Raw genomic sequence first — 22,660 nt, forward strand, 5'->3', positions numbered from 1 at the left:
AACCAAATTAAATCCTTTTTAACTATTCGTTAACGGGATTAATTCAATAATTAATTCGGATTTGAAGGCCGTAACACGGGATATTACAATACCTAACTCCACTGTAGTGTTGCATCTGTGAGCATTAGTTATTCTTCTAAGTTGAAAACAACAGTAGCTTTTCTCCCAACAACCACAACAGTAGAAAGGACAGTTCTCCACACATTTAACCCTGACTCTATTTTCCCCATTCTTAGTAAATCTAAGGTTTCTCTTTGTGTACACAACATAACTAATTATGATCTGTTTAAATTGGTTGCTATCTTCAAATAGTAAACCTGCTTCTAGAACTAGTGGATAAACTTGTGGGTTATACGAGGGGAACTTAAACTTACTAGAATTCTCACCAACATCATTCAAATTATCCTCATTGTCTGTATGATAACTTGGTGGGTCATCAGAGTCATAATCTTCACCAAATGCTGCTTGGTCCATGTCTCTAGTTTGCTTCATATCTTCACATCCACCATTGTCACCTCCAGTTTGCTGCATGCCTTATTCATTGTCTGTATTTTCAGCCCCATGAATGTCTTCCTCAACTTGTTGCGTCCCAAACTTCCTAACTTCCCTGACTTCATCATCATCAACTGATAGAAAATGATCAGTACTGTCTTCTGCATTAGTCTCATCTATAGGTTCATCATTTGCGTCACAATTATCTTCAAACTCAGCTGCAACTTGTATTTCAGGTTGAGTTATTACACCATCTTCACACTCAAGTGTAGAGGAAGGTAAAAAAAAAAATAGGAACTAGTTTTGCCTCTTGAATCCCATGGTCAACATAAATGTTTGCTTTATCATATCTACGTGCCAAATTAGCTGCTCTTAATGTACTGCAATTTTCATATAATAATTGAAGCATCTCCATAGACTCCTCTGCTCTCTTAAAGTAAAGTCCAACTACTTGTCCATATCTGTCTTCTTTAATATATTTCATTATGTGAAGAGATGAAATTTTATCAGGGTCAATATTAATGACTTCTACCTCACCATTTATATATGACAACCTTGGATTTTTTGCAAAGCTACCTCCCTGAAGAATCTTTAACTCAACTACGTCAAACATCCTATAAAAACAAATATATATGTACTTTAGTGTTGACCACAATAATAAAACATTATTCAAAATTATTTTATTTTATTATTGGTATTTTCCATTTTGGTTTTTATTAGGCATCTTCAACCTTTCAACAAGAATTAAAGCCACAAACTTTCAATACTTGCATACATACAAGTGACAGATCCATTGACAAACAACAAAAGCAAAATAAATTGAAGCTTTTTGTCCTTCACCACCTCCCCTGCTCTGTTGAAAAAATTAAAAACACTGCAGGGGACCATAACAACACCCCATGTCTCCATTATCAACTACAAAGAGGGACTCGTAACATTCACACACTGCTTACAACACAATATGTTGGGCATCTTGGGGGACCACAACAACATACAATGTTGGACATACGAACAACAAAATGCGTACAGTAATACAATGTTTTTCACATATATACCATCAAATATTTTCAACATTCATATCAACATAACACATATTACCCAACAAATTTGTAATTAACTATCTAAAGAAATCTACAACTATTAGCAAATCAAAATTTGTAAACCAACATTCAATAAACTCAAAATCTTCAAACCAAAATCAATTATTAACTATGGCTCCGTAATAGAATCATACCTCTTTGCCAACTTTGAAGTTCGTTGTCTCTTGTTAAACTCAACCCGTGAAGAAATTTCGAGACTTAGTGATGAACTTCGACAGATTCCGACAATGAAGAGAGAAGGTAGGGTTTCGTTTGGAGATTTTAGCGTAAAAAAAAAGGTTTTCTTTTGGAGATGTGCAGAATTAATAAATTATGATTATATATATATATATATATATATATATATATATATATATTAGGATATAGAATGTGCAGAATTAATCCATGTGGGATGACATGTAAGCGATTACCGGCTGGGTTGGGACGCATTGGACCTAAGTGACATTTTTTACCGGTTTAGGGGAGTTAATCGGAGCTTTCTTTTAATTAGGTGGCCAATTGCACTATCCGATTTACTTAGGGGCCGATTTGACACTTTTTCCTAAAAAAAGTTCAACTTTTCGAGATGCCCTTAGAGCAACACCATTTGTAATTTTTTCTCAAGTTTTTGCATAGACAAAACTGGTGGCATAGTTTTTGAACAAATGGGAAACATGAAATTTTGGAGGTTTTATTTCCTACAAGAACAATATTTTTTGTGGGCCTCATTAGAAAGAGAAAAATGAAGAAAAACAAAGCAGATGCGCGTTTCGCACACTTGCTGCGCCCATCTGGCGCGTGTACTGCACATGCCAACTGGGCGCGTAAATACCTATCTACTGCTTTTTTTTTTTTTTTCTTACTCTTCTCTTTCTTACATGGACCTGCAAAAACCAATGTAAAAACCAAGGGTGTGTTTGGTTCATGGGTTTACACAATAGAAATAGGAATCAACATCATACTTAGTGTTTGGTTTACAACTTTTTAAAACACAACTATGGATTTGATTACCCATTCAAATAAAAATCTCATTCTCTAATTGAAAAGGAGTATCATTCCATTTTATTGGTAATCTCATTTTTAAGTTCAAATTAGTATACTAAGACTATGTGGTCTAATGGTACCCAGGTTAGACTTTCATTTAAAAAGTTGTGAGTTTGAGTCTTAGTGGAGGCATTTATTGGTTCTTTGTGTTTCAGTAGCTTGAGAAAGTATATGAACAATTAGTACTTTTAGTTTTTTTTTTTTTATTTTTTCATATTGATACTTTGGATGTCATTATATTAGGATCAATTGTTTTGATTTTTTGTTTTTGTATTTTTAAAACCTTTATTCCCATTATAGGTTATGAACAATTAGTACTTTTAGTTTTTTTTTTTATTTTTTCATATTGATACTTTGGATGTCATTATATTAGGATCAATTGTTTTGATTTTTTGTTTTTGTATTTTTAAAACCTTTATTCCCATTATAGGTTATACACAACCAAACATCAATATTAATAATTATTTCAATTTCACCCTACTACCAAACATGCCAAATACTTTCGCCAAAACTAATTACCATTACTAAATATTTAATCTTTATTACGATTCCGATTCCTATGTGCGAACCAAGTGCACCATAATTTTCATACTATGTTCCATCACTACTCTATTACCATTCACACATTTCATTAACTTTTAATATAAAATTAAAATTTTAAAATGTTAGGGATGAAAAAAAAAAAAAAAAAAAAAAAAAAAAAAAAAAAAGGTAAATAGGGCCACAAACTTCTATTTACATCACGTTTTATTTTTATTTCTAATTTTTGTTTCAAGAATAGCCGGGATTGTCGTTTTCCTTTGGCTTGCTCATTCATGCTCTATGATTTGAACTTGAACCCCACTGAAGTGGCATCGACTTCTCTAGCCATACACCCACTATAGGCAAAGATACCAAACTCGGATCTTCATAATATTTCTTTGATTGCTAGTACAGTGAAAGAAAATCTTTAAACGTCAGTGAAGGTTAGTTCTTAAATCTTAATCTTCTTCTAGAAGCCACTTAGGCACTAATTTCGCTTTTAAAATTCATTTTTTCTCAATTTATTTATTGTATTTGGGATTTTTAATTCAAAGATTGCAGCTTTATATCGGAATATACTACAGGAGATTTGGGAGCGTATTGGCGAAGGTTTAGACAAGGCTAGCTTTTTAAAAACTGCCAGTTCTGATGCTTAATCATTTTGTTAGTCTGGGATTGTTGTAATGATAATGGAAAAGGCATTATCTTGGCCCCTTTCTTTATTAGTTTTCTTAATAATTGTCTCTTTTGTTTGAACTGTTGTTGTTGGCTTTGTCTGTTGCTTTTTAGGTTTGAAAACTGCGATTTTAGCTGGCTATACTCTTTTAAAAGGGGGGAAAAAGAGAGGAAAAACAATAAATTATTGATTTCTTCTAGCTGTTTTGCTAGTTTCAGTATAAAACTCTGTTTGCTTAAGGGCTTCAGTGAATTTAAAGAATGCTAGTCCAAGATTTGGATTTCTAAGTCAATTAATACTTACTGTGTATTTGGTGTTCTTATGATTGGTCGTTAATTTGCGATTGTAGTTGCAGCAAATGGAGTCAAGGGCTTGCTACTAATTACTTCTTCTTGGAGACATTAACGTTTAGTATTACTGCAATGCCCTTCCCTCGAGAATCAGCCGATTATGACAAGGCTTCAATGCCGCAAAACATGCTGTTAAGTGACAGTCTTGAGGTACTTTCTTGTGCCGAGCTTAAATAAAGCTTTCTTGCGGTATAATAAATGCTCTCTCTTTTCCATAGAAGTGGTTCGAATTATAGATTTACAGGTGAATGGTTGATACCTATTTTGGGCTCAGAAATGGTAAATTTGATGTCTATGGTGTTGCGTTTTGGAAACCGTTTCTTTGTTATAAATGCGAATCCATTGCAAAAAATTTAAAGAATTTCTCATATTAACAAGTAGCTTCTGATTGGACTTTTATAGAATTTTCTCAATGTATTTTAGAAGTGTTAAATTTTACGTTTCTGGATCTCAAAGAAACATGGATAAAGTGGGAGAAATTTAATCCGATGATACAATTTTTCTTGCACGGACTGTTGGAAATCTGGTTCTCAAACTACAGCATGGAGAGTACTCAAATTATTCCTCTGCTCTTTAAAAAAAATTCTTGTAATCTTTATTGTCTTATGCAATTTTTATTTTCAGGATTTGGCAAATCTCAGAAAGCAGCTGTACTCTGCAGCCGAATATTTCGAGTTATCTTACATTAATGATGACCAAAAACAGATGTGAGTCATTTAATTTATTGAAGGGACCCGTTTTAACCCATTTTAGTAATTTGGTTCTGACGTTTGATGCATTACAGAGTGGCAAATACATTGAAGGATTATGCCGTCAAAGCTCTTGTAAGCACTGTGGATCATTTGGGCTTAGTGACATACAAGGCCAACGATATGTTGGATGAAAAAGTCGTTGAAGTTTCTGGAACAGAACTTCGAATATCTTGTATTGAACAGGTGATCCCGTGCTTCTTTGTTTCATCTAGATTTTCCTCTTTCTTTACAGAAATTTGTATAGATTTTCATGTTCTGTTATGTAATGGTTATGATGACTGCAAAAGTAAGCTCATTCATCTTACTTAATACCTTCTTAGTAGTACTCTCTCTGTCCCATTTTACCTGTCATGTTTACTATTCATTGGTCAAATCAACTCTTTCAACTTCCTGATCGTTATTTTCCATTTCCCCCTTTAGAGACTGAGGACGTGTCAAGAGTATATTGATCGTGAGGGCCTTTCTCAGCAATCATTAGTCATAAATACTCCAAAGTACTGTAAGAGGTACATCTTGCCAGGTAAAATAATTTATTCTCTTGCAAAATGATTCCTCGTTTTTCTTTAATCTTAGGAGAGAATTAATGACCCCCGCTCTTTTTCTTAGTTGGGGAAACCGGGTGTGGCCTCGATGATGAAGATGTCAGGCGTCAGTTTCGAAATGGTAGCATGCGGGATGCTTTATGTTCTATTTCGTTAGTAATCTGCAATTTAAGTCTAGTATTTGGTGTAATAACAACGTGATTATGAACTGATATTATTCGCAGCTGTTGAAGCAACAACTATGGATATTCCAGAGTCGACAGTCGGGTAAGCTATGCTGTGGTATTCTCTAGTTCATTAAAACGGCAACTAAAGTCAACAGATCGTTAATGCGTTAAAAGTTGCAGAAAAGAGCAATCCCCGCCGTCACCTTCTCCACAACTTCCTCAGCAGCAATCTAGATCGTCTTTCTCCATCTCGGTAACCATGCCTAAAAAAGAGCTAGGTTTGTTCCCTTCGTCTTCTTGCATTCCTCTCTTTAGCTCCACATTGCCATTGACGCTCGACTAAATTACACTAATTGAGTTTTTCTGGCCTTTTTGTTCACGTCTTTTGTTTGATGGATGAAGGACCCGAGAAGCGAACGGTCTCCCCACATCATTTTCGCCATTTACGAACTGCATCTCTTCCTAGTAGGCCAACAACACCTAAGAGTTCTAGGCCAACCACTCCAAATCGAAGTCGACCCCCTACTCCAACCCCTAGATCACAGGTAAAATCAGATCGTCTGTCTGTTTCTTTAAATCAATGATTGCTAAACTAATTAATGCCATCTTTTTCGACTTCTTTTTATTTTTAAATAAAAAAGTACCAGTGTGGTGAGTGTTAGGTAGACCCTACCTGTTCTTTTCTATCTAGCTCCATTGGAGCCTGTCTAATACTCTTTTTTTTTTTTTTTTTTTTGAGTACTACTGACTCTGTTACAATGTAGTATCTCTGTTACAATGTAGTATCTGTTCAATTTCTGGAATATCTGATTATTCTCTGGAAAATATCTTTTGAAGATGCTGTATACTTCAGAACCGTGGAAACCACCGCCATTGCATCTCCACGTGGAAAGAGAGAACACTCGAGACTCTGATCATCGCCCCAGCAAAAGCAAAAGTAAACGTCTCCTTAAAGCTTTGCTCAGCCGACGCAAGTCAAAGAACGACGACATGCTTTACACTTACCTCGATGAATATTGACGATACAAGATCAAACGAAGAAACGAGTAGGATCCTTTTTGTTAGGAAAGAAAGAGACCTTGGATCCCTCCCCTTCTCCCTCCTTTTTGTACCAAATTATTATCATATTTTTACACTGTAAATTGTTTTCTTTAACCTTTTCCTCTTTTGGTATAAATGCATTTCTGGGCTTAATGTTTAGTGGGGGTACTTGAAAAATTATTTTCTTTTGGATGAAACTGTGATAGAGGCAAGCAGCTGGTAATGTACAATTTTGAGACAATCATGCCACTGCTTGTCTGCTTCTAATTGTACTTGTACTCTGGTTACTTTAAGAAAATTACAAATATAAATATTTATTATGAAATAGTATTGCCTGCCATTTTTCTGCTAGACTTTCTTGTTGTTGTAATTGCTCTGAGAAGCTATATACAGTTCCATTTGCCATCACAATGCCAGCAACCATAGTTTTTGTTGGGCAGAGGCCGGTGGATGGTCAAGTCTCACTTGGCCTCTCAAAAATGTGATGGCTGTATAAGGAAATAAAGTTGTGCCAAAAGCTATACTTCACAGCGAAGACGCAACTTTACTTATTTATACAATCAAAACATTTTCGAGAGACATGGTGCTAGACTTGACCCTTCACCATTTTCTGCCCAACAATTCCCCCTCCCAGTAAGAGCAAAACTATGCAGTTAAGGCTGGCAGGTCTTGGGAGGGAAATTGTTGGGTGGAAGCTGGTGAAGGGTCAAGTCCAGCAATGGGTAGCTAGGTGGATTGTTGGGTGGAAGCCAGTGAAGGACCAAGTCTAGCACCCTACCTCTCAAAAATGCATGGTTGCAATAGGCGCTAGGCACTAGTCGGGCGGTAGAGTAACGCCTAGCGCCTAGACGGCCTAGGCGGGGCCTAAGTGGCCTAGGCGGCTAACTGAAAAAATGAAAAGCGGTGCAAGTGTGTAGGTGCATATATGTCATATTATACATACATACATACATACATACATACATACATACATACATACATACATACATACATATATATATATATATATATATATATATATATGTCATATAAATGAAAAAAATTAGCAAGGTCGAGTCGGCCGGGTTAACTCGGCTAACTCGACAGAAATTGACGAGTTAACTCGGCGTAATCGGTCGAGTCGGTCGGGTTAACCCGGCTAACTTGACAGAAATTGACGAGTTAACTCGGCGTAATCGGCCGAGTTAGGCGCTAGGCGGCCGGTCTCCTAGGCGGGAGCCTAAGGGAGAAATCGCCACGGCCTAGAGCCGCCTAGCGCCTAGGCGCCGATTACTCGGTGCCTAGGCGGGATTTTTACAAAAAGGGAGAACGATAACAGAAATATAAAGAGAGAAGAAATGGTTACAACAAACTTATTAGTGGAGAATTACTATAACACCCTCCTTAACAAATCACGTTCACCATCTTTCTCAGCTCCTTCACTCTTCTCTGATGTTTCAATGTCCAACCCCCCCTCCCCCGATAAGCCGGAGCGTGCAAGTCTTGGATGCCCAGTTTAAATATAAAGAATCGAAATTGGGAAGTAGGAAGAAACCTAGTGAAACCATCAGCTACTTGGTTTGGTGAAGATACAGATAGAATCTTTATTAAACCTTGAGTCACCTTTTCTCGAACGATGTGACAATCAATTTCGATATGTTTGGTGCATTCATGAAATACATGGTTCTCAGCAATGGGCAATGGTAATGGCGGATTTATTATCACAAAATACCGTTGCCGACTTGTCCATTGCCACCTGTAAGTCTTAGAGCAAAGATGTAAGCCATTGTACTTCACAGAGTGTGGTGGCTAAAGCCCGATACTCTACTTCGGAAGACGATCTTGATACAGCCACTTGCTTTTTCGACCTCTAGGAAATAAGAGCAGTACCAAGAAATATGCAATAGCCGGTGATGGACCTGCGACTCTCTGAACAAGAAGCCCAGTCAGAACCAAAGAACACTTTGAGTTGCAGACTAGTGTCCATTGGATAGAATAATCCCTACCCATGTGCTCCTTTAATGTAACGCAATACATGATGCATAACATACATATGTTTGTGAGTAGGAGTACCCACAAACTGACTTAACTATTGAACAACATAAGTAATGTCAGGCCTTGTTGCTGTGAGATATAACAGTCGTCCTACTAACCTTCTATAGTTGTCAGCATCGTTGAGGAAAATACCATCATCATGCATTAAACGATTACCTGGAACCATTGGCGTACTTACCGGCTTGCAATCAAGAAATCCGGTTTCACTTAGGATGTCCAAGGTGTACTTGCATTGACAGAGATTCAAAACGGACTTGCTCACCTCAACCTCAATCCCCAGGAAGTAACCTAAGCTGCCTAAGTCCTTGATCTTAAAAACATTCTCAAAAAAGTCTTTGAGTTCCTGAATAAGACTCATTTCTTTGCTGGCAACCAAAATGTCGTCAACATAAACAACTAGGGCAATAAATTTTGTGCCACAACCTTTAGTAAACACATAAGGATCAAATTTAGATTGCTTGAAACCAATGTGTAACAGGGAAGCACTTAGCTTCGCATTCCACTGCCGGCTTACTTGTTTAAGTCCATAAAGTGATCGCAATCATCTAAACACCTTATTCGGTTTATCACTTCGGAAGCAAAGAGGTAGTATCATATAGACTTCCTCATTCAAATCTCCATGTAAAAATGCATTATTGATGTCTAATTAATGAATGTGTCATGCTCTAGATATAACAACAACCATGAATGTACGAATTGTGGTTAGCCTTGTCACTAGGGAGAAAGTCTCAATATAATCCACCCCTAGTTGTTGCGTGTTACCTTTGACTACCAGCCTCGTCTTGTACCTCTCCACAATGCCATCCGTCTTGAGCTTGACCTTGTACACCCATTTAAACCCTATATGATTTTTACCAGAGCGTAGCTCAGTTAATTCCAAGGTGTTGTTGTCCTGAAGTACTCTCATTTCTGCATTCATGGCTTCCTTCCAACAATTATGTTGGATGGCCTGGTTGTACGTTCGCGGATCATCAATGGATGTGACTGCCATCGGAAAATTCTATGTGATGGTGCAAGATTATCGTAAGACAATACCAATGAAGACACATTTCCTACTGCACGGCGCCATTTTATGTCTTAAATGTGGTAAGGTAGATGCATAACAAAATCATCCAAACACTTTAAGATTTTTGAGGTTAGGATATTTCCCATACAATCTACGATAGGGACTTAGACCTTCAATCACTGGTGAATGAAGTCGAGTAATAATGTAAATTGCATGCATTACGCACTGCCCCCAGAACTCAAGTGGGAGGTGAGCTTCAAAACAGAGAGCTCTAGCGACATTAAGAATGTGCTGATGACTCAGTTCAACCACAACATTTTGTTGTGGTGTATTCACACACGATTTTTGATGGATAATGCCCTTTTCAAAGAAAAATCCTGTCATGTTGAATTCTGGTCCATTGTCACTTCGAATAGTCTTTATTAGCACCCCAAATTGTGTAAGAACAATGATGTGAAATCTCCTTATCAATTCCCTTCCCTAAGACTTATTTCTCATTAAATGCAGCCAGGTAAATCGCGAATGGTCATCAACCAAAGTCAAGAAATAATGTTCCTCTTTCAGTGAGAAAATTGGAAAAGGTCCCCATACGTCTACATGGATTAACTCAAAGCAAGTATTCGATGAAGTAGTACTCAAGGGGAAAGGAGAACGTTTGTGTTTAGCAAGATGGCATATATCACAAGCCAAATTCTTAGCAGTGGAATTTGAAATATCATTCAAGAAATGCAATTTATTCTGTGGAAAATGCCCTAATCTTTGGTGTCAAATCTCAGCACTAGTACATTGCATAGGAAAATGTTCATGACATCTAGTAGGTTGCTTCTGTGGTTCCTTCAGCAGGTATAACCCCTCTCTTCTCTAGCTAAACCAACTATCATCCCATGAGCCTCCTAAATCATGCATTGACCAGTCATGAAAGCCATTTTATAAGATGTGTCTTGGAGTAACTTACTAACTGAGATTGTATTGAATTGAAATGATGGAATGTGCAGAGCATCTCTCAACCACAGAGTGTTGTTGAGCTTTATATTCCCTATGTGCTTAACAACAACACACTCTCTCGTAGCAAGTTTACCTCGGCTCCATTAACAATATGATAGTCAACAAAAAACTCAAGAGAACAGACAGTGTGAACCGTAGCTCTGGAATCTAAAATCCAATTAGAAGAACATAGGGAAAGGGAATTAACATGAGTGATAGTATACTTGCATTCATTTTTGAGATCCATTTAAGTGAATTTGGGAATCAAAGAGACTGCTGCTACAGTATTAGAGCCTGAGGATTGCTCCGTTTGACTTTGGAAAAGAGAGATGAATTTTTGGAGTTGATAAGAAGTAACTCCAAAATCTGTCATGTTATTGGGGACAAGGATTCTTTGCAAGGGGAAGTACTATGATGATTATAAGACTTGCTATTATCCTGCAAATTTGGGATTGGCAATGTGACATGGCAAGAGAGTTTTTTTTTTTTTTTTTTTTTTTTTAAGTTTAGAAAATTGTAATTTATGCCCCTCCATAATATGTCAATTATCAATGTCACTCAAGAATTATTAGTGGTGTAAATATTGCCCCTCAATTTTCAAAATGATACATATATTGTCCCTCCCAAGTGTAAATGTTGCCCCTCAGTTTTCAAAATGGTACATATATTGTCCCTCCCGTACGGTACGTGAGGGGCAATATATGTACTGTTTTGAAAATTGAGGGACAACATTTACACCACTAATAATTCAAGGGTGATATTGATAATTGACATATTATGGAGGGGCATAAATTACAATTTTCCTTAAGCTTATGTGTATTGATAAGGGATAGAGAATTGACTAAATTAGCAATGGAAAAGAGAATTTGCTAATCTGCCATGTGGCAGCTTTTGTGCCGCCAGCCCATATATATTCTTTATCGTTTCTTTTAATATTATTTTATTATTATATTTATAATATAATATGATAGTGAGATCCATTTTTTAAAGTGAGAGAGATTTGCATGGATGTAGAATAAAAAAAAATAGAGAATTTGTAAATTTGATGATGGAAAAGTGTGATCCATTTTAGAAAGTGAGAGGGATATGCAGGAATAAGGATAGACTAAGGAGTGAAGAAAATTCTAAGAAGAGGGGTCAAGTTTAAAAAAAAAAAAAAAAAAAAAAAAAACACCGAGTCCAAAAGTCAAAACTATACCAATTGAAGCATGTGCTCTATCTCAACTAAAAGCGGCAATTTATATCATGCACCAGGGCACATTGCATTGTGCGCCCTGGTGTTGGAAATTTTCTTGGGGAATTCCGCTTTCCTGTGTTGATTGTTTATTTTCTTTAAAAAAATCTCATATTTTGAAAATGTACATAATTGTATACTAGAATATACATAATTGTAAAACAAAATGTACATAATTGTATAACAAAATACACATACTCTTTTTTGAAAAGATAATACACATAATCTAACATAATACATAATACACATAAACTCTTAACATAATACACATAAATTCTTAACATAATACACACAAATTCCTTGTTTCGGATGTACATAATTATATTTATATATATATATATATATATATATATATATATATATATATATATATATAATATACATAATTGTATAAAAAAATGTACATAATTATATAACATAATGTACATAATCGCGTCAACTCCATACACAACATAACAAAACGACGTCGTGTGTAGGGTAATGACCCTTGGCATGACTCTAATACCAAATTAAAACATGTGTTCCATCTCAACTAAAAGTCTAAACTGATAGTTAAATTGCACATTAATAGTTATATGATTAACAATACAATTTGAAAAGTATGTAAATTTTTTTTTTATTTTTTTTGGGTGGGTGGGGGGGGGGGTGTGTGAGGTGGGCGATTTGCCGTTAATGGTTGTAGTTTCCCTATTCTCACTAAAAATTCTCAATTGCTCTCCCTACTAGACATGACCGCGATTCCGGTTCTGATTCCGCAAATGGCCAAAAAGGAACCGGAACCGGAACCTTATAGTAAGATTCCGATTCTAACCGGATTTTATTTAAAAAAATTAAAAAAAAAAAAAAACTTTAATTTTTAAATTTTTTCCGGTTTAGAACCGGAACCGCCGGTTCCGATTCCTTGTCATCTCGAACCATAACCGGAACCATATTGGTTCCGGTTAAAAACCGAAACCGTACAAACGGTTCGATTCCGGTTCCGATTCAACAGTGCACGGTTCGACGGTTCGAACCGAACCGCGATCACCCCTACTCGCTACCCCTCTTTCTCTTCTATCCCTCTTTTCTCCCTCATTTCCAGTAAGTTCCTGGATTAACCAAGCTGTTCCAGGTTGGTCCATAATCCATATCCTCATCAAGTTAATTTGATTCCACTCGTTTAGTTTATGTAAGCATGACGTTTGAATTTTATGTTCTAATTATTTCAATTTGATTTTTAAACTTTCATACTTTAAACATATTGTCACACTACGGCTGTATTTAACACACCTAATTAAAAAATGGAATAAGGTTCAAATTGGCCACTGAACGTAACCTGAAAATGCAATTAGGCCACTGAACGAAAAAAAAGTGCAATTAGGCCACTGAACACTCCAAAAATGTGTAATTAGGCCACTGAACACTCCAAAATGTGCAATTTCACCTGATAGCAGGTTACCCTAAATTTTAGCAGGTTATCTGCTTGTGTGGCAGCTGAGTTGGCATTTTTAATAAATTTTAAATAATTTTTAATAAATTTTAATAATATATTTTTATTTAAAATTTTTTTTTTAAAAAAATAAAAACGACTTTATTTTATTATTTATTTATTTTTTTCAATTTTTTATAAATTTTTTTATTAAAATTAATTATTAAAAATTATTTAAAAATGCCAACTCAGCTGCCACGTAAGCAGGTAACCTGCTAAAATTGATGGTAACTGCTATCCGGTGAAATTGCATACGTTTGGAGAGTTCAGTGGCCTAATTGCACGTTTTTGGAGTGTTCAGTGGCCTAATTGCACTTTTTTTCGTTCAGTGGCCTAATTGCATTTTCAGGTTACGTTCAGTGGCCAATTTGAACCTTATTCCTTACAAAATTAATATCTAATAAAAGTTAAAGTGTTTAATAACATTAGATGTTAAATGAGCTAATAAATATAAGCGAAGTAACTTGTAGCTAGCAAATTATTCTGTGGACTCGGGTCCACCTTGCAAGATGAATTTGGGTTTAAAAATACACAATTTACATATTAAATGTTCATAATTTACATACTAAATGTTCACAATTCAAATTATGAACATTCAGTATGTAAATTGTGTATTTTAGATTCAGGTCCACCTTGAGTTCATGGTATAAGTGTATAATTTTGTAGCTCAATGACATCCCAAAATAAATTATTATGTTAGCTTCGTTATATTTTATCAAACAAAGCCTATTGTTTATTTATAACTTAAAATAAGTTATAAGTTTTAATATAAATTCTACCAAACATGTCTTTCCTTGGAGACATGTGGGAGGGGTATGTGGCTGCCTGCCTTCGTCTGCATACGAAAAGGGGGGGAAACTGTAATCACGCCATAGCAAACCAAATTTATGTACCGGAAATAAATGAACATGTTCTACGCAAGGGTAACATCATAGCTAAATTGGATTTAAAAAAAAAAAAAAAAAAAAAAAAAAGCATCAAATTAGTCATCAAACTATTAGTGTTATATGTAATTGAGCCATCGAACAAAAAAATATATAATTAAATCATTTAATTTTATAAATTTGTGCAGATAGCATTTTTAGCAAGTTGCTTTCATGTTAAGCAGATAAGATAGCATTTTTAGCAGATTGCTTTCATGTTAAGCAGGTAAAATGAATGACATGGCATCTTATGTGAATATTTAAATCAATTTATTATGAGTTTAATTTTCAACTCTACCCAGAACACATTTCGAATCTTTTTCATCTTCAATCTCTGTACAATACAGTCAAAGAAACTTGCATCGTGCACTCGCATGAACGAATGAGCCCCACTTCCCCCTCTCTCACTTCGTGCATTCCGCAAAATCATCCGTCTCTTCTCTTCTTACATTGAAGGTTCAAGAGAAAAGATGCATGTCTTTTTGTAGTCCTTGGACTTTGATTGGATGGAATAGTGATGCCTGCAACTCGAGAGGACATCAAAAGTATTGGCTCTATACCTACGACGATGATCGAGGCTCAACTGCACATAGGCCATGTTTGGTAAAATGGCTGTTAGCTGTTAGCTGTTAGCTGATTGTGTTAATTAGAATGTATAAATAGTTGATAATATTAGCTGATTGTAGAAAAGTGTTTGGTAAATTAGCGGTTAGCTGATAGCTGTTTGGTATAATTTCTTTTCTCAAAAAGTTAATTGAAAAAGTTGCTTGGAGTAGCCTTTTGAATTTTAGCCTTTTGAAGTTGCGAAAAGTTAATTAACCAAACATTTATATTGATATTTTAATTAAATCAAACAATTAATAATTGTCAAAAAGCCAAAATTGGCCTATAGGCCAATTTTTTACCCAACAGGGCCATAATAAAACTCAGTCCACACACAAACATCACATATGTCCTGCAAGCATTATATTGTGCCTCCGTATTATATTATTAATTATTTCCTGTTGGATTTTCAAGCACGCGATTTGAGTGTATGATAGTGGTTTGTTTCTTTTAGTAGGATGAACTAGTCGCAGGCACGCGCTTTGCGCGAAACGTCATGCCCAACGATAAATTAATATTTTTAAATTTTTAAATGGTATAATATATAAAAATTTTAATAATCAACATGATATAATTATAATTCTGAACAAGATAATAACAAATTAAACATTAATAGTACATTATTATATTATTAATAACAAAAAATCGTATACATTGCATTAGACAACGATCAATTATTTAGGTCTAAAAGAGAATAATCAATTTCGTCTAAAGCTTGTAGGGGAAATGGAGGAAGAAGAACACATCATTTTCCCAACCTTCAATTCTATTCAAATAGCAGGAGCACACTTTCCTTAGTCTTAATGTTGCATCATCGAACTCTAAATTTGAATCATTTAGCAACAAACATTTTTGTCTTATTTTTCAACTCCTTTACAAAATTTCCTACCTCAGCTTCTCCTTTGATGCTGACCAATTCCTACCGAATAATTTGTTAACATTTTTAGAATCTTTTATTATTGATTGTGGTGGCATTTGAATATCTAATTGTGTTCATACAAAAATATATTAAACTTAATGCACTTCCCGCTTGTCTGACCAGAACACATGACATAGAAAATTTGATGATTCAATTGAGATGTAGTCAATGGTGCTTTCTAGGAGAAATGATTCAACTATGAGAACAGACACGTGAAGTTGAATAAACTTCTTTAAATAAATGTAGGGGATTTTGAATGTAGAGGTTGAGTTGCAAGTCATAAAAATACTGTTAGAAATAAATACAACTAATTTCTTATCGATCATAATATTTAGAAATAATATTAATAATAATGTCTTCCAGTGTCATAGCCAATATGTTATTGCAGGTTTGTAATCCAGTTCTGGCATTCTATATTTAAGGTTTTTTGTAGTTAAAAATATACATAAAGTTACTCTCTCAGGAGTTAAAAGATAATTTGTTGATTAGACTTGGAAAAAAAAAAAGAGGAAGAATAAATGTATAGGTTTGGATTCAATTTTGGAGAGAGAAAACAAATATAGGTTTGGGTTCAATTTTGGAGAGAGAAAACAAATAGTAAAAAAAGAAAAAATGAAGGGGAAAATGGTAACACTCTAATAGCTACATGGAGCTATCCTCAAAAGAAGACAAAAACATAAAAGAAAAGAAAGAAGTTGAAGGGAAAACGAGCTATATAATGGTAAAGTTGTAATTTACTTAAAAATTGAAGGCATTTGATAACAAAAATAAATTCAAATGTTAGATCAAAAATTTTAGCCACATGATTTGAGATCAATAATTAATACGGGGTGTCATTTTTGAGGTGGCAACTCCCAAATATTAGTATAGGAGAGATGTGGAAAAGCATTAGCATTTAGAAGTGATTGATTGTGAAATTAAGAATAGTGTGAGCAGAGATTGATCAAATTTTCGATGAGAAACAGTGGAGCAAAATGAGTAAATATTAAACTCATAATAAATTAATTTAAATATTAAAAATTGTCACATAAGATGTCATGTTATTCATTTTACATGCTCAATCTGAAAATAACTTGTTAAAACTATTATTTGTAAAAATTTATAAAGTGAAATAATTTAATTGTACATTTTTTTCCATGGCCCAATTACACAAACATTAATAATTCAATGGCCTATTTAACGCTTTTTCCGTAAAAAAAATATGTTAGGGTTCCAGGGCTTTCAAAATACTTACTTGTACAAGCATAACTCCTTGCATTTCCGTTTAACAAAATCCATGTAATGTAATCATACACTAAATTTTAGTATACTACTACTACTAGTGCTTGTGGAATAAATATTAGGGACAGGACCTCATCTTTCCGCTAAAACATCATCCTAATTTGTACTTTGGGAGATGAGGGAAGCGGAAGGAGGCACAGAAAGCAAACCCCATCGATGGAACTTGTTACACAATTAACAATTACAACCAAACAAACAACATTGAAGATTGAAGAACATCAAACATCACAAATTACATTACCAAAGGCTAAACATTCTTTTTTTTTTTTTTTTTTTTTTTTTTTTGCAGGTGGTACGGTACTCAGAGCATGCTTTACCAATGCCTTGCTAGGCCCTGCCCTATTATAATGCGAAAATCAGGGACACGATCCCGTACATGAGAACTGCAAGATAAAGAACTTGGCATCTTGTCGTCCGTCAGCAATGCAAAATTGTCCATGTCTGTTCAGAGGCCGTCTTCTTGAGCTGGACAATTCATAAATATATCATATTTATTCGTGGGAGATGATGTGCTAAGCTGTATGCTTAAAGTCCACACACACCGTTCATTTATTTATTTATTTATTCTTTGGTGTCTGTGTGGGGAGGGAAGATTCAGAGGATTAAATGGTTCCATGTGTTTCCATTTCCTTCATATTTTAAATCATTCCTTTTTTTTGGTAACTACAATCTAAACTATCTATAGTATCTGATCAACATGATTATGCCAACTCAAACCTGTGACAATTTTAATTCATTCCTTTATACCAGAGAGAGAGAGAGAGAGAGAGAGAGAGAGAGAGACGTACTACTTAAAATAAATCCTTGAAGCAAGCTCTGAGCTCTTTCAGCTTGATCTGGTGTACCCGATATTTGGATAATCTTCTCTGTTACTTCCGGTCTATCTTCAATCAATTTTACAGTGGCTCCTGACAACTGTCAACATTGCATATCCATCAAAACGATGCCAAATTAATCTCTGCCAAATATGGTTGCACATTAGCAAGCGGCAGAAGTGAACTGACCTCACTGATCTGAGCAAGCTTGTTTCTTGATTTGGTTATTAGTTTTGGAGCTGCATGTGGTGGAATGACAACTTCCAATGTACTCCTAGTGACCAATGGTACAGGTATTCTAGCAACAAGGAAAAGAGGCATGTGAATATGAATGGAGTATTAATGCAACACACCAATTGAACAAGAATACAGATCTATACCTATTCAATCCACTTGGCATATCTTTAAGACGCTCACTGTCATTTTGCTTTGCTATCTCGCTCACAGGGGCTCCAGCATCCTACAACATAAATGCAGTTCTTCAAATCCAATTATGACATGCATTAAAGAGTAGGTAGGTGTTATAGTCCAAAGCAAACATGCAATTCAAGTGCATTAAGTCCCACTCCCCAAAGGGAGTACAAACTTGGCTCAAGCAATTTTGAAGTGCAAGAAACCATTATTATTATTATTTTTTGAATGATGAGGGAAACCCCACAACCCTTTCGGGTGTAGGTAAACCCCGCCTTGTGATTCTAGCTGACAAAGGATCACGAGGAAGCAAACCAGCCTAGGTTACCCATTGGCCATAGCTAACGGGCCCAAACCAAGGGGGGGCAAGGATTCGAACTCGTGACCTTGTGGTTACAAGTGTGGATTTCTTGCCATCTTGGCTGGGGTTACCCCCAGCAAGAAACCATTATTTTTGCTTCAGGAGTTGACAACTGAGTTTTTAGGTAAGTAATAGAAAGGTTGGAGTGCAAAATATTATCAGAAGCAAGCAAAAGTATGATATATGAATTCTAGGAGATATAAGAGCCTTATCACTGGCAAGCACTAGAGCAGAATTGTACTAAAATACCTTTAATGAATGAGGTGTTGGTATATTTGGTCCATTTTGATGAATTGAAGCAGCAGGGTCAGTTACAGTATGATTTTCTTGAGACAGAGAATTGTTGTTCAAAGAAGCTGTCTCAGCTCCACTTAAATTCCCCATAGGGCTGGGAGCAGATATTGGAGGTGGTGTCTCTTTCTGGAAGAGTTCCCGATAAGTGTAACTCCTTAGCCTTGTTGTCACCTCAATAAGTGCCTCTCTAGCTGCTTTTATCTCGCCAACAATCTGAAGAATCGTAATAGTGATCAATAAAAAAAAATAGTATGGTCAGTTTTAAACTGTCATCTCTATGATCTTCCTCATCAAGATATTCACAATGCAAACACTCAACACACAAGGAATTTGAACCCAAACTACAGGACAGGTTCTCTATATGCTGATAAATGGTTTATGCACCAAGTATGATTCATCATGCAAGGAGAAGAGTGCTTCAGGAAATTAACAATTCAACAAAGATACAAATGTAGTAAATGGGTATGAGCTCTTCTTAGTTGGAGAGTGAAATTAGAGTAGGGACAAACCTGTACAATCTCATCAGTGTCGGATAGACATGATGGAAGTTCTTCCTTTGGAAGAATATGTACATCTGCACCACTCATTTTCTGTATGTCAGACAATGCACCATCTCTCCCTCCTAAGCATCCAACTTCATCTGATTGCACAACTAACCGGGTTGTGACAATGTTTTCCTTTTCTGGAACAAGATCAACAATGGCAGTTTGTATATGCAACAGAGCTTCTTGAGCAGGAAAGAGCTCATCATCTGGACCCTAAGCACATAATAAGCTAGGAAATTCATATGCATCATAATAGAAATGCATTCATAAATAATAATCTACATGTAACCTTGTATGCTTAGCGTACAATGATGAAAATTCATAATAAAGGTTTTTTACAGAAAAACTGCCAAAACTCAAAAGTTTAGATTGATAAACGCAGAAGTAATGAATAGGTACCTCATCAGACGATACGATAAAAATCTGTTCATCTGAGCCAGCAACAGGATCAGTAATCTCAACTTCCACACCGATATCATTCTGAAGCAATTCTATAATGCCATCTGACTCCCCAATAATAGTATCAACCTTATCAACTGGACATAGAATTCGAAAAACTAGGAGTTCACCAGCAATCAACTGTGCATTGTCAGTGAAAGGACCACCACCTGATTCGATGGAATAACCAGAAGCGCGTGAGGAATTACTATTACCCCGGGAACTGTTGAAACCACCAGACAATCTTGAACCAAAGTTAGGCCCATCAACAGACGCTCTGCGTCCCAAATTGTTCATGGGTGGAGCAAAATCATCATTCGGAGGAAAAAATCGTTCAGGCGAATGCAACCTGCCATGGAAATGAGTGCGATCACGGTGTTGGCTCTCCCTCAGGCGTGAGGAAATGATTGCAATAGCATTTTTTACATTATTCATTTCACCAGTAACCTGCATGAAATTGTGTGGTCACAAATAAACCATAATCAGAAGTATCTATAGTCTATAGATTAGAGGGCTAAGGCCTGGCAGCTGCACCACCCCCATAATAAGAAGTATAACGCCCAAAAAGTAAACTTTGATTAGGGTATAAACAACACTCTTTGAATCAAAGAGCACAGAGGAAGGAAATGCAATTGGAGCTATTATTCCGTAGTCATTGATACCACTAAAAAGGATACTCAAAACATTAAAAAGGTACGTACTAAATTTATCACATCATAATCTAGGTCCAAAATATGAACTCAGGCAATAACAAGTAGTATGTTGTATCAGTATTAACTAACTTCCAATGTAGTTCCCATATTAGTAATCATAGTTGCCCATACTAATGACTTATCCATTCACAAGTCAAGTTCTCCTTAGACCTGCTAAACAAATGACTTTAGTCCCATAAGAGAAAATTTCCAGAGTTCAAATCTTTTGCTTCTAATTCTAGCTGCCTGTCAAAATGCTGTCATTTAAAGATTACAGTGAAAGTAGTCATTAAGTTCAAGGTTGTGTTTTAAGTGCCCTGAAGTCCAATAGAGTTGGCAAAGCAAAAGCAAATTATTTCCAAGTTTAGTAATTCCACCAACAGTGCAAATGAAAGCTCAAACTTGAGATCTTTATAGTTTGGAACTAAACAACTTCAAAGAGGGAGCGATGAAAACCTGAACAATCTCCTCAGACATTGCTACACAGCGAGGTAAAGTGTGATCTCTGGGCAAAATCCTAATATGGGTCTTAGTCTCCATCCTCATTTGCTCAATAATTTTCCCTCCTTTTCCAAGTAAACTTCCCACATGCATTCTCGAAACCACCAGCCTAGACACCACCCGGTTAGACCCGCCGCCGCCACTCCTCATTCCGTACTCCTCCTCATCGTCCCCACTACCACCACCACCACCACCTCCTCCACCTCCACCTCCAAACCCCGCATTGAAAGCAGCATCACTCTCCAGAATCCGTTCGTGTATCAAAAACAAGGCCTCCTGGGCCGGCGAGAAGGACGGCATTCGTCCCTCAGGGTCCCGCCTCCGTGTATCGGAAATCTCGATGATTCGCTCCTCGTCCCCCGGCATCAACTCATGCACGTTAATCCAAGCCCCCGTGTGCTGCCTAATCGCCTTAATAATGCTCCCGGACTTCCCAATCACGCCCCCGGCCTTCACATCGTGACACAAGATCCTATAAGTGGTAGTCACCATGAGCGAAGGGTCTTGCATTTTCCGACCACCTCCGCCGCCTCCAGAAGCCAATCGGCGGTGCTGGTTGGACTGCGGCGCATAATGGTGGTTGCTATGCTGATTATACCTCTGTTTTGTTCTGGGTAGGTTATCGGAATCGTAGTCCTGGTCGTAGTAATACCTCTTAGATCTTGATCTATCCATGTCCTTATCTCCAAATCCGACAAAGGTTACTCTCAAATTCTCAATCCACACTCACAAATTCCACAATCTGAAAGTTTAGGGTTTCCTCTAATCGAAAATCCGTGAGAAAAAGATGAGAATGTAATGTCCTTCCAAAATTTCTGCAAATTCCCTGTGAGAATGCTCAAACCCTACCAGGAAATTTGAGAGTTCAACACATCATTTGGGCAAAGAAGAAAACACTTCGGCCAAGATATTGTGGAGATGCCTCATCATTACAGCTACTTCTATAAATGCTTTTTGAGGAGAACAAAAAAATAATTAAATTTAAAAAAACTCAAATTTGTAATTTCTTTTTTTCTCTCTCTATAGATAAATATGAATAAATAATTAAATAAATCTCCTCTTGTGTTAGTGACGTGGCTAGTGCTCAGTTCACCAAATCATCGCGTAAGCTGACAAACGACGGCGTTGTGACGTAGGTGGCGAGAGGAACGGGGCAAATTATTGTGTTACATTTCACGATCCAAAACAATATTGTTTTGATGTTAAAAGCAGTATTGTAAAAATCGCGCTTATGTATGCCTAGGCAATTCCTAGGCGCTTAACGATTTTTTCAATATTGATTAAAAAGAAAAATATATAATCTTACTCCATGCACGTATTAGACTAATGAATATGTTAAGATAAGATAATGTATTTTAAGATTTGTAATAATATACTTTATATTATAGTATAATGTATTTATGTGTGAGAATAATGTACTTTATATGTGTTAGAATAATAAAATTTATAGAGTAAGATAATATATTTATGAGTTCCCTATCAAAAA

The 22,660-nt window shown here is 36.0% G+C and overlaps 2 protein-coding genes across 4 annotated transcripts; one reads left to right on the plus strand and one right to left on the minus strand.

Annotated features, from left to right (window-relative positions):
* The first annotated feature begins 3,407 nt into the window (after window positions 1-3,407).
* LOC109183428 (protein ABIL3-like) lies at window positions 3,408-6,990 on the plus strand. Of its 3 annotated transcripts, none has more exons than XM_019333514.1 (10): window positions 3,408-3,580; window positions 4,163-4,313; window positions 4,788-4,870; window positions 4,948-5,098; window positions 5,336-5,435; window positions 5,522-5,578; window positions 5,682-5,724; window positions 5,805-5,902; window positions 6,027-6,169; window positions 6,462-6,990. In XM_019333514.1, the coding sequence occupies exons 2-10, from the start codon at window positions 4,236-4,238 to the stop codon at window positions 6,642-6,644; spliced, it is 936 nt and encodes a 311-aa protein (XP_019189059.1). In that variant the 5' UTR covers window positions 3,408-3,580; window positions 4,163-4,235; the 3' UTR covers window positions 6,645-6,990. The 3 variants fall into 3 exon arrangements, with proteins under 3 accessions (XP_019189059.1, XP_019189060.1, XP_019189061.1); XM_019333516.1 differs by lacking the exon at window positions 3,408-3,580 and adding an exon at window positions 3,722-3,746 and having other exon boundaries at window positions 4,169-4,313; XM_019333515.1 differs by lacking the exon at window positions 5,522-5,578.
* A 10,176-nt stretch (window positions 6,991-17,166) lies between these two features.
* On the minus strand, window positions 17,167-22,182 carry LOC109183427 (KH domain-containing protein HEN4). The gene is made up of 8 exons (XM_019333513.1): window positions 21,130-22,182; window positions 19,943-20,428; window positions 19,508-19,756; window positions 18,954-19,211; window positions 18,313-18,392; window positions 18,122-18,230; window positions 17,906-18,032; window positions 17,167-17,582 (listed from the first exon to the last, which is right to left on the minus strand). The coding sequence occupies exons 1-8, from the start codon at window positions 21,847-21,849 to the stop codon at window positions 17,563-17,565; spliced, it is 2,049 nt and encodes a 682-aa protein (XP_019189058.1). The 5' UTR covers window positions 21,850-22,182; the 3' UTR covers window positions 17,167-17,562.
* Between the last annotated feature and the right edge of the window lie 478 nt (window positions 22,183-22,660).

Source organism: Ipomoea nil, unplaced genomic scaffold (assembly GCF_001879475.1).
Source record: "Ipomoea nil cultivar Tokyo-kokei standard unplaced genomic scaffold, Asagao_1.1 scaffold1125, whole genome shotgun sequence".
Taxonomy (NCBI): domain Eukaryota; kingdom Viridiplantae; phylum Streptophyta; class Magnoliopsida; order Solanales; family Convolvulaceae; genus Ipomoea; species Ipomoea nil.

Bases quoted from the DNA above. Each gene is read 5' to 3' on its own strand.
- LOC109183428 (XM_019333514.1), top strand. From the start codon at position 4,236: ATGCCCTTCCCTCGAGAATCAGCCGATTATGACAAGGCTTCAATGCCG. The intron at 4,871-4,947 runs GTGAGTCATTTA...GATGCATTACAG, and splicing joins AATGATGACCAAAAACAGAT to AGTGGCAAATACATTGAAGG. The intron at 5,903-6,026 runs GTTTGTTCCCTT...TGATGGATGAAG, and splicing joins CATGCCTAAAAAAGAGCTAG to GACCCGAGAAGCGAACGGTC.
- LOC109183427 (XM_019333513.1), bottom strand. From the start codon at position 21,849: ATGGATAGATCAAGATCTAAGAGGTATTACTACGACCAGGACTACGAT. The intron at 20,429-21,129 runs GTTTTCATCGCT...AATTTCATGCAG, and splicing joins TGTCTGAGGAGATTGTTCAG to GTTACTGGTGAAATGAATAA. The intron at 18,033-18,121 runs GTCAGTTCACTT...CAATGTTGACAG, and splicing joins AGCTTGCTCAGATCAGTGAG to TTGTCAGGAGCCACTGTAAA.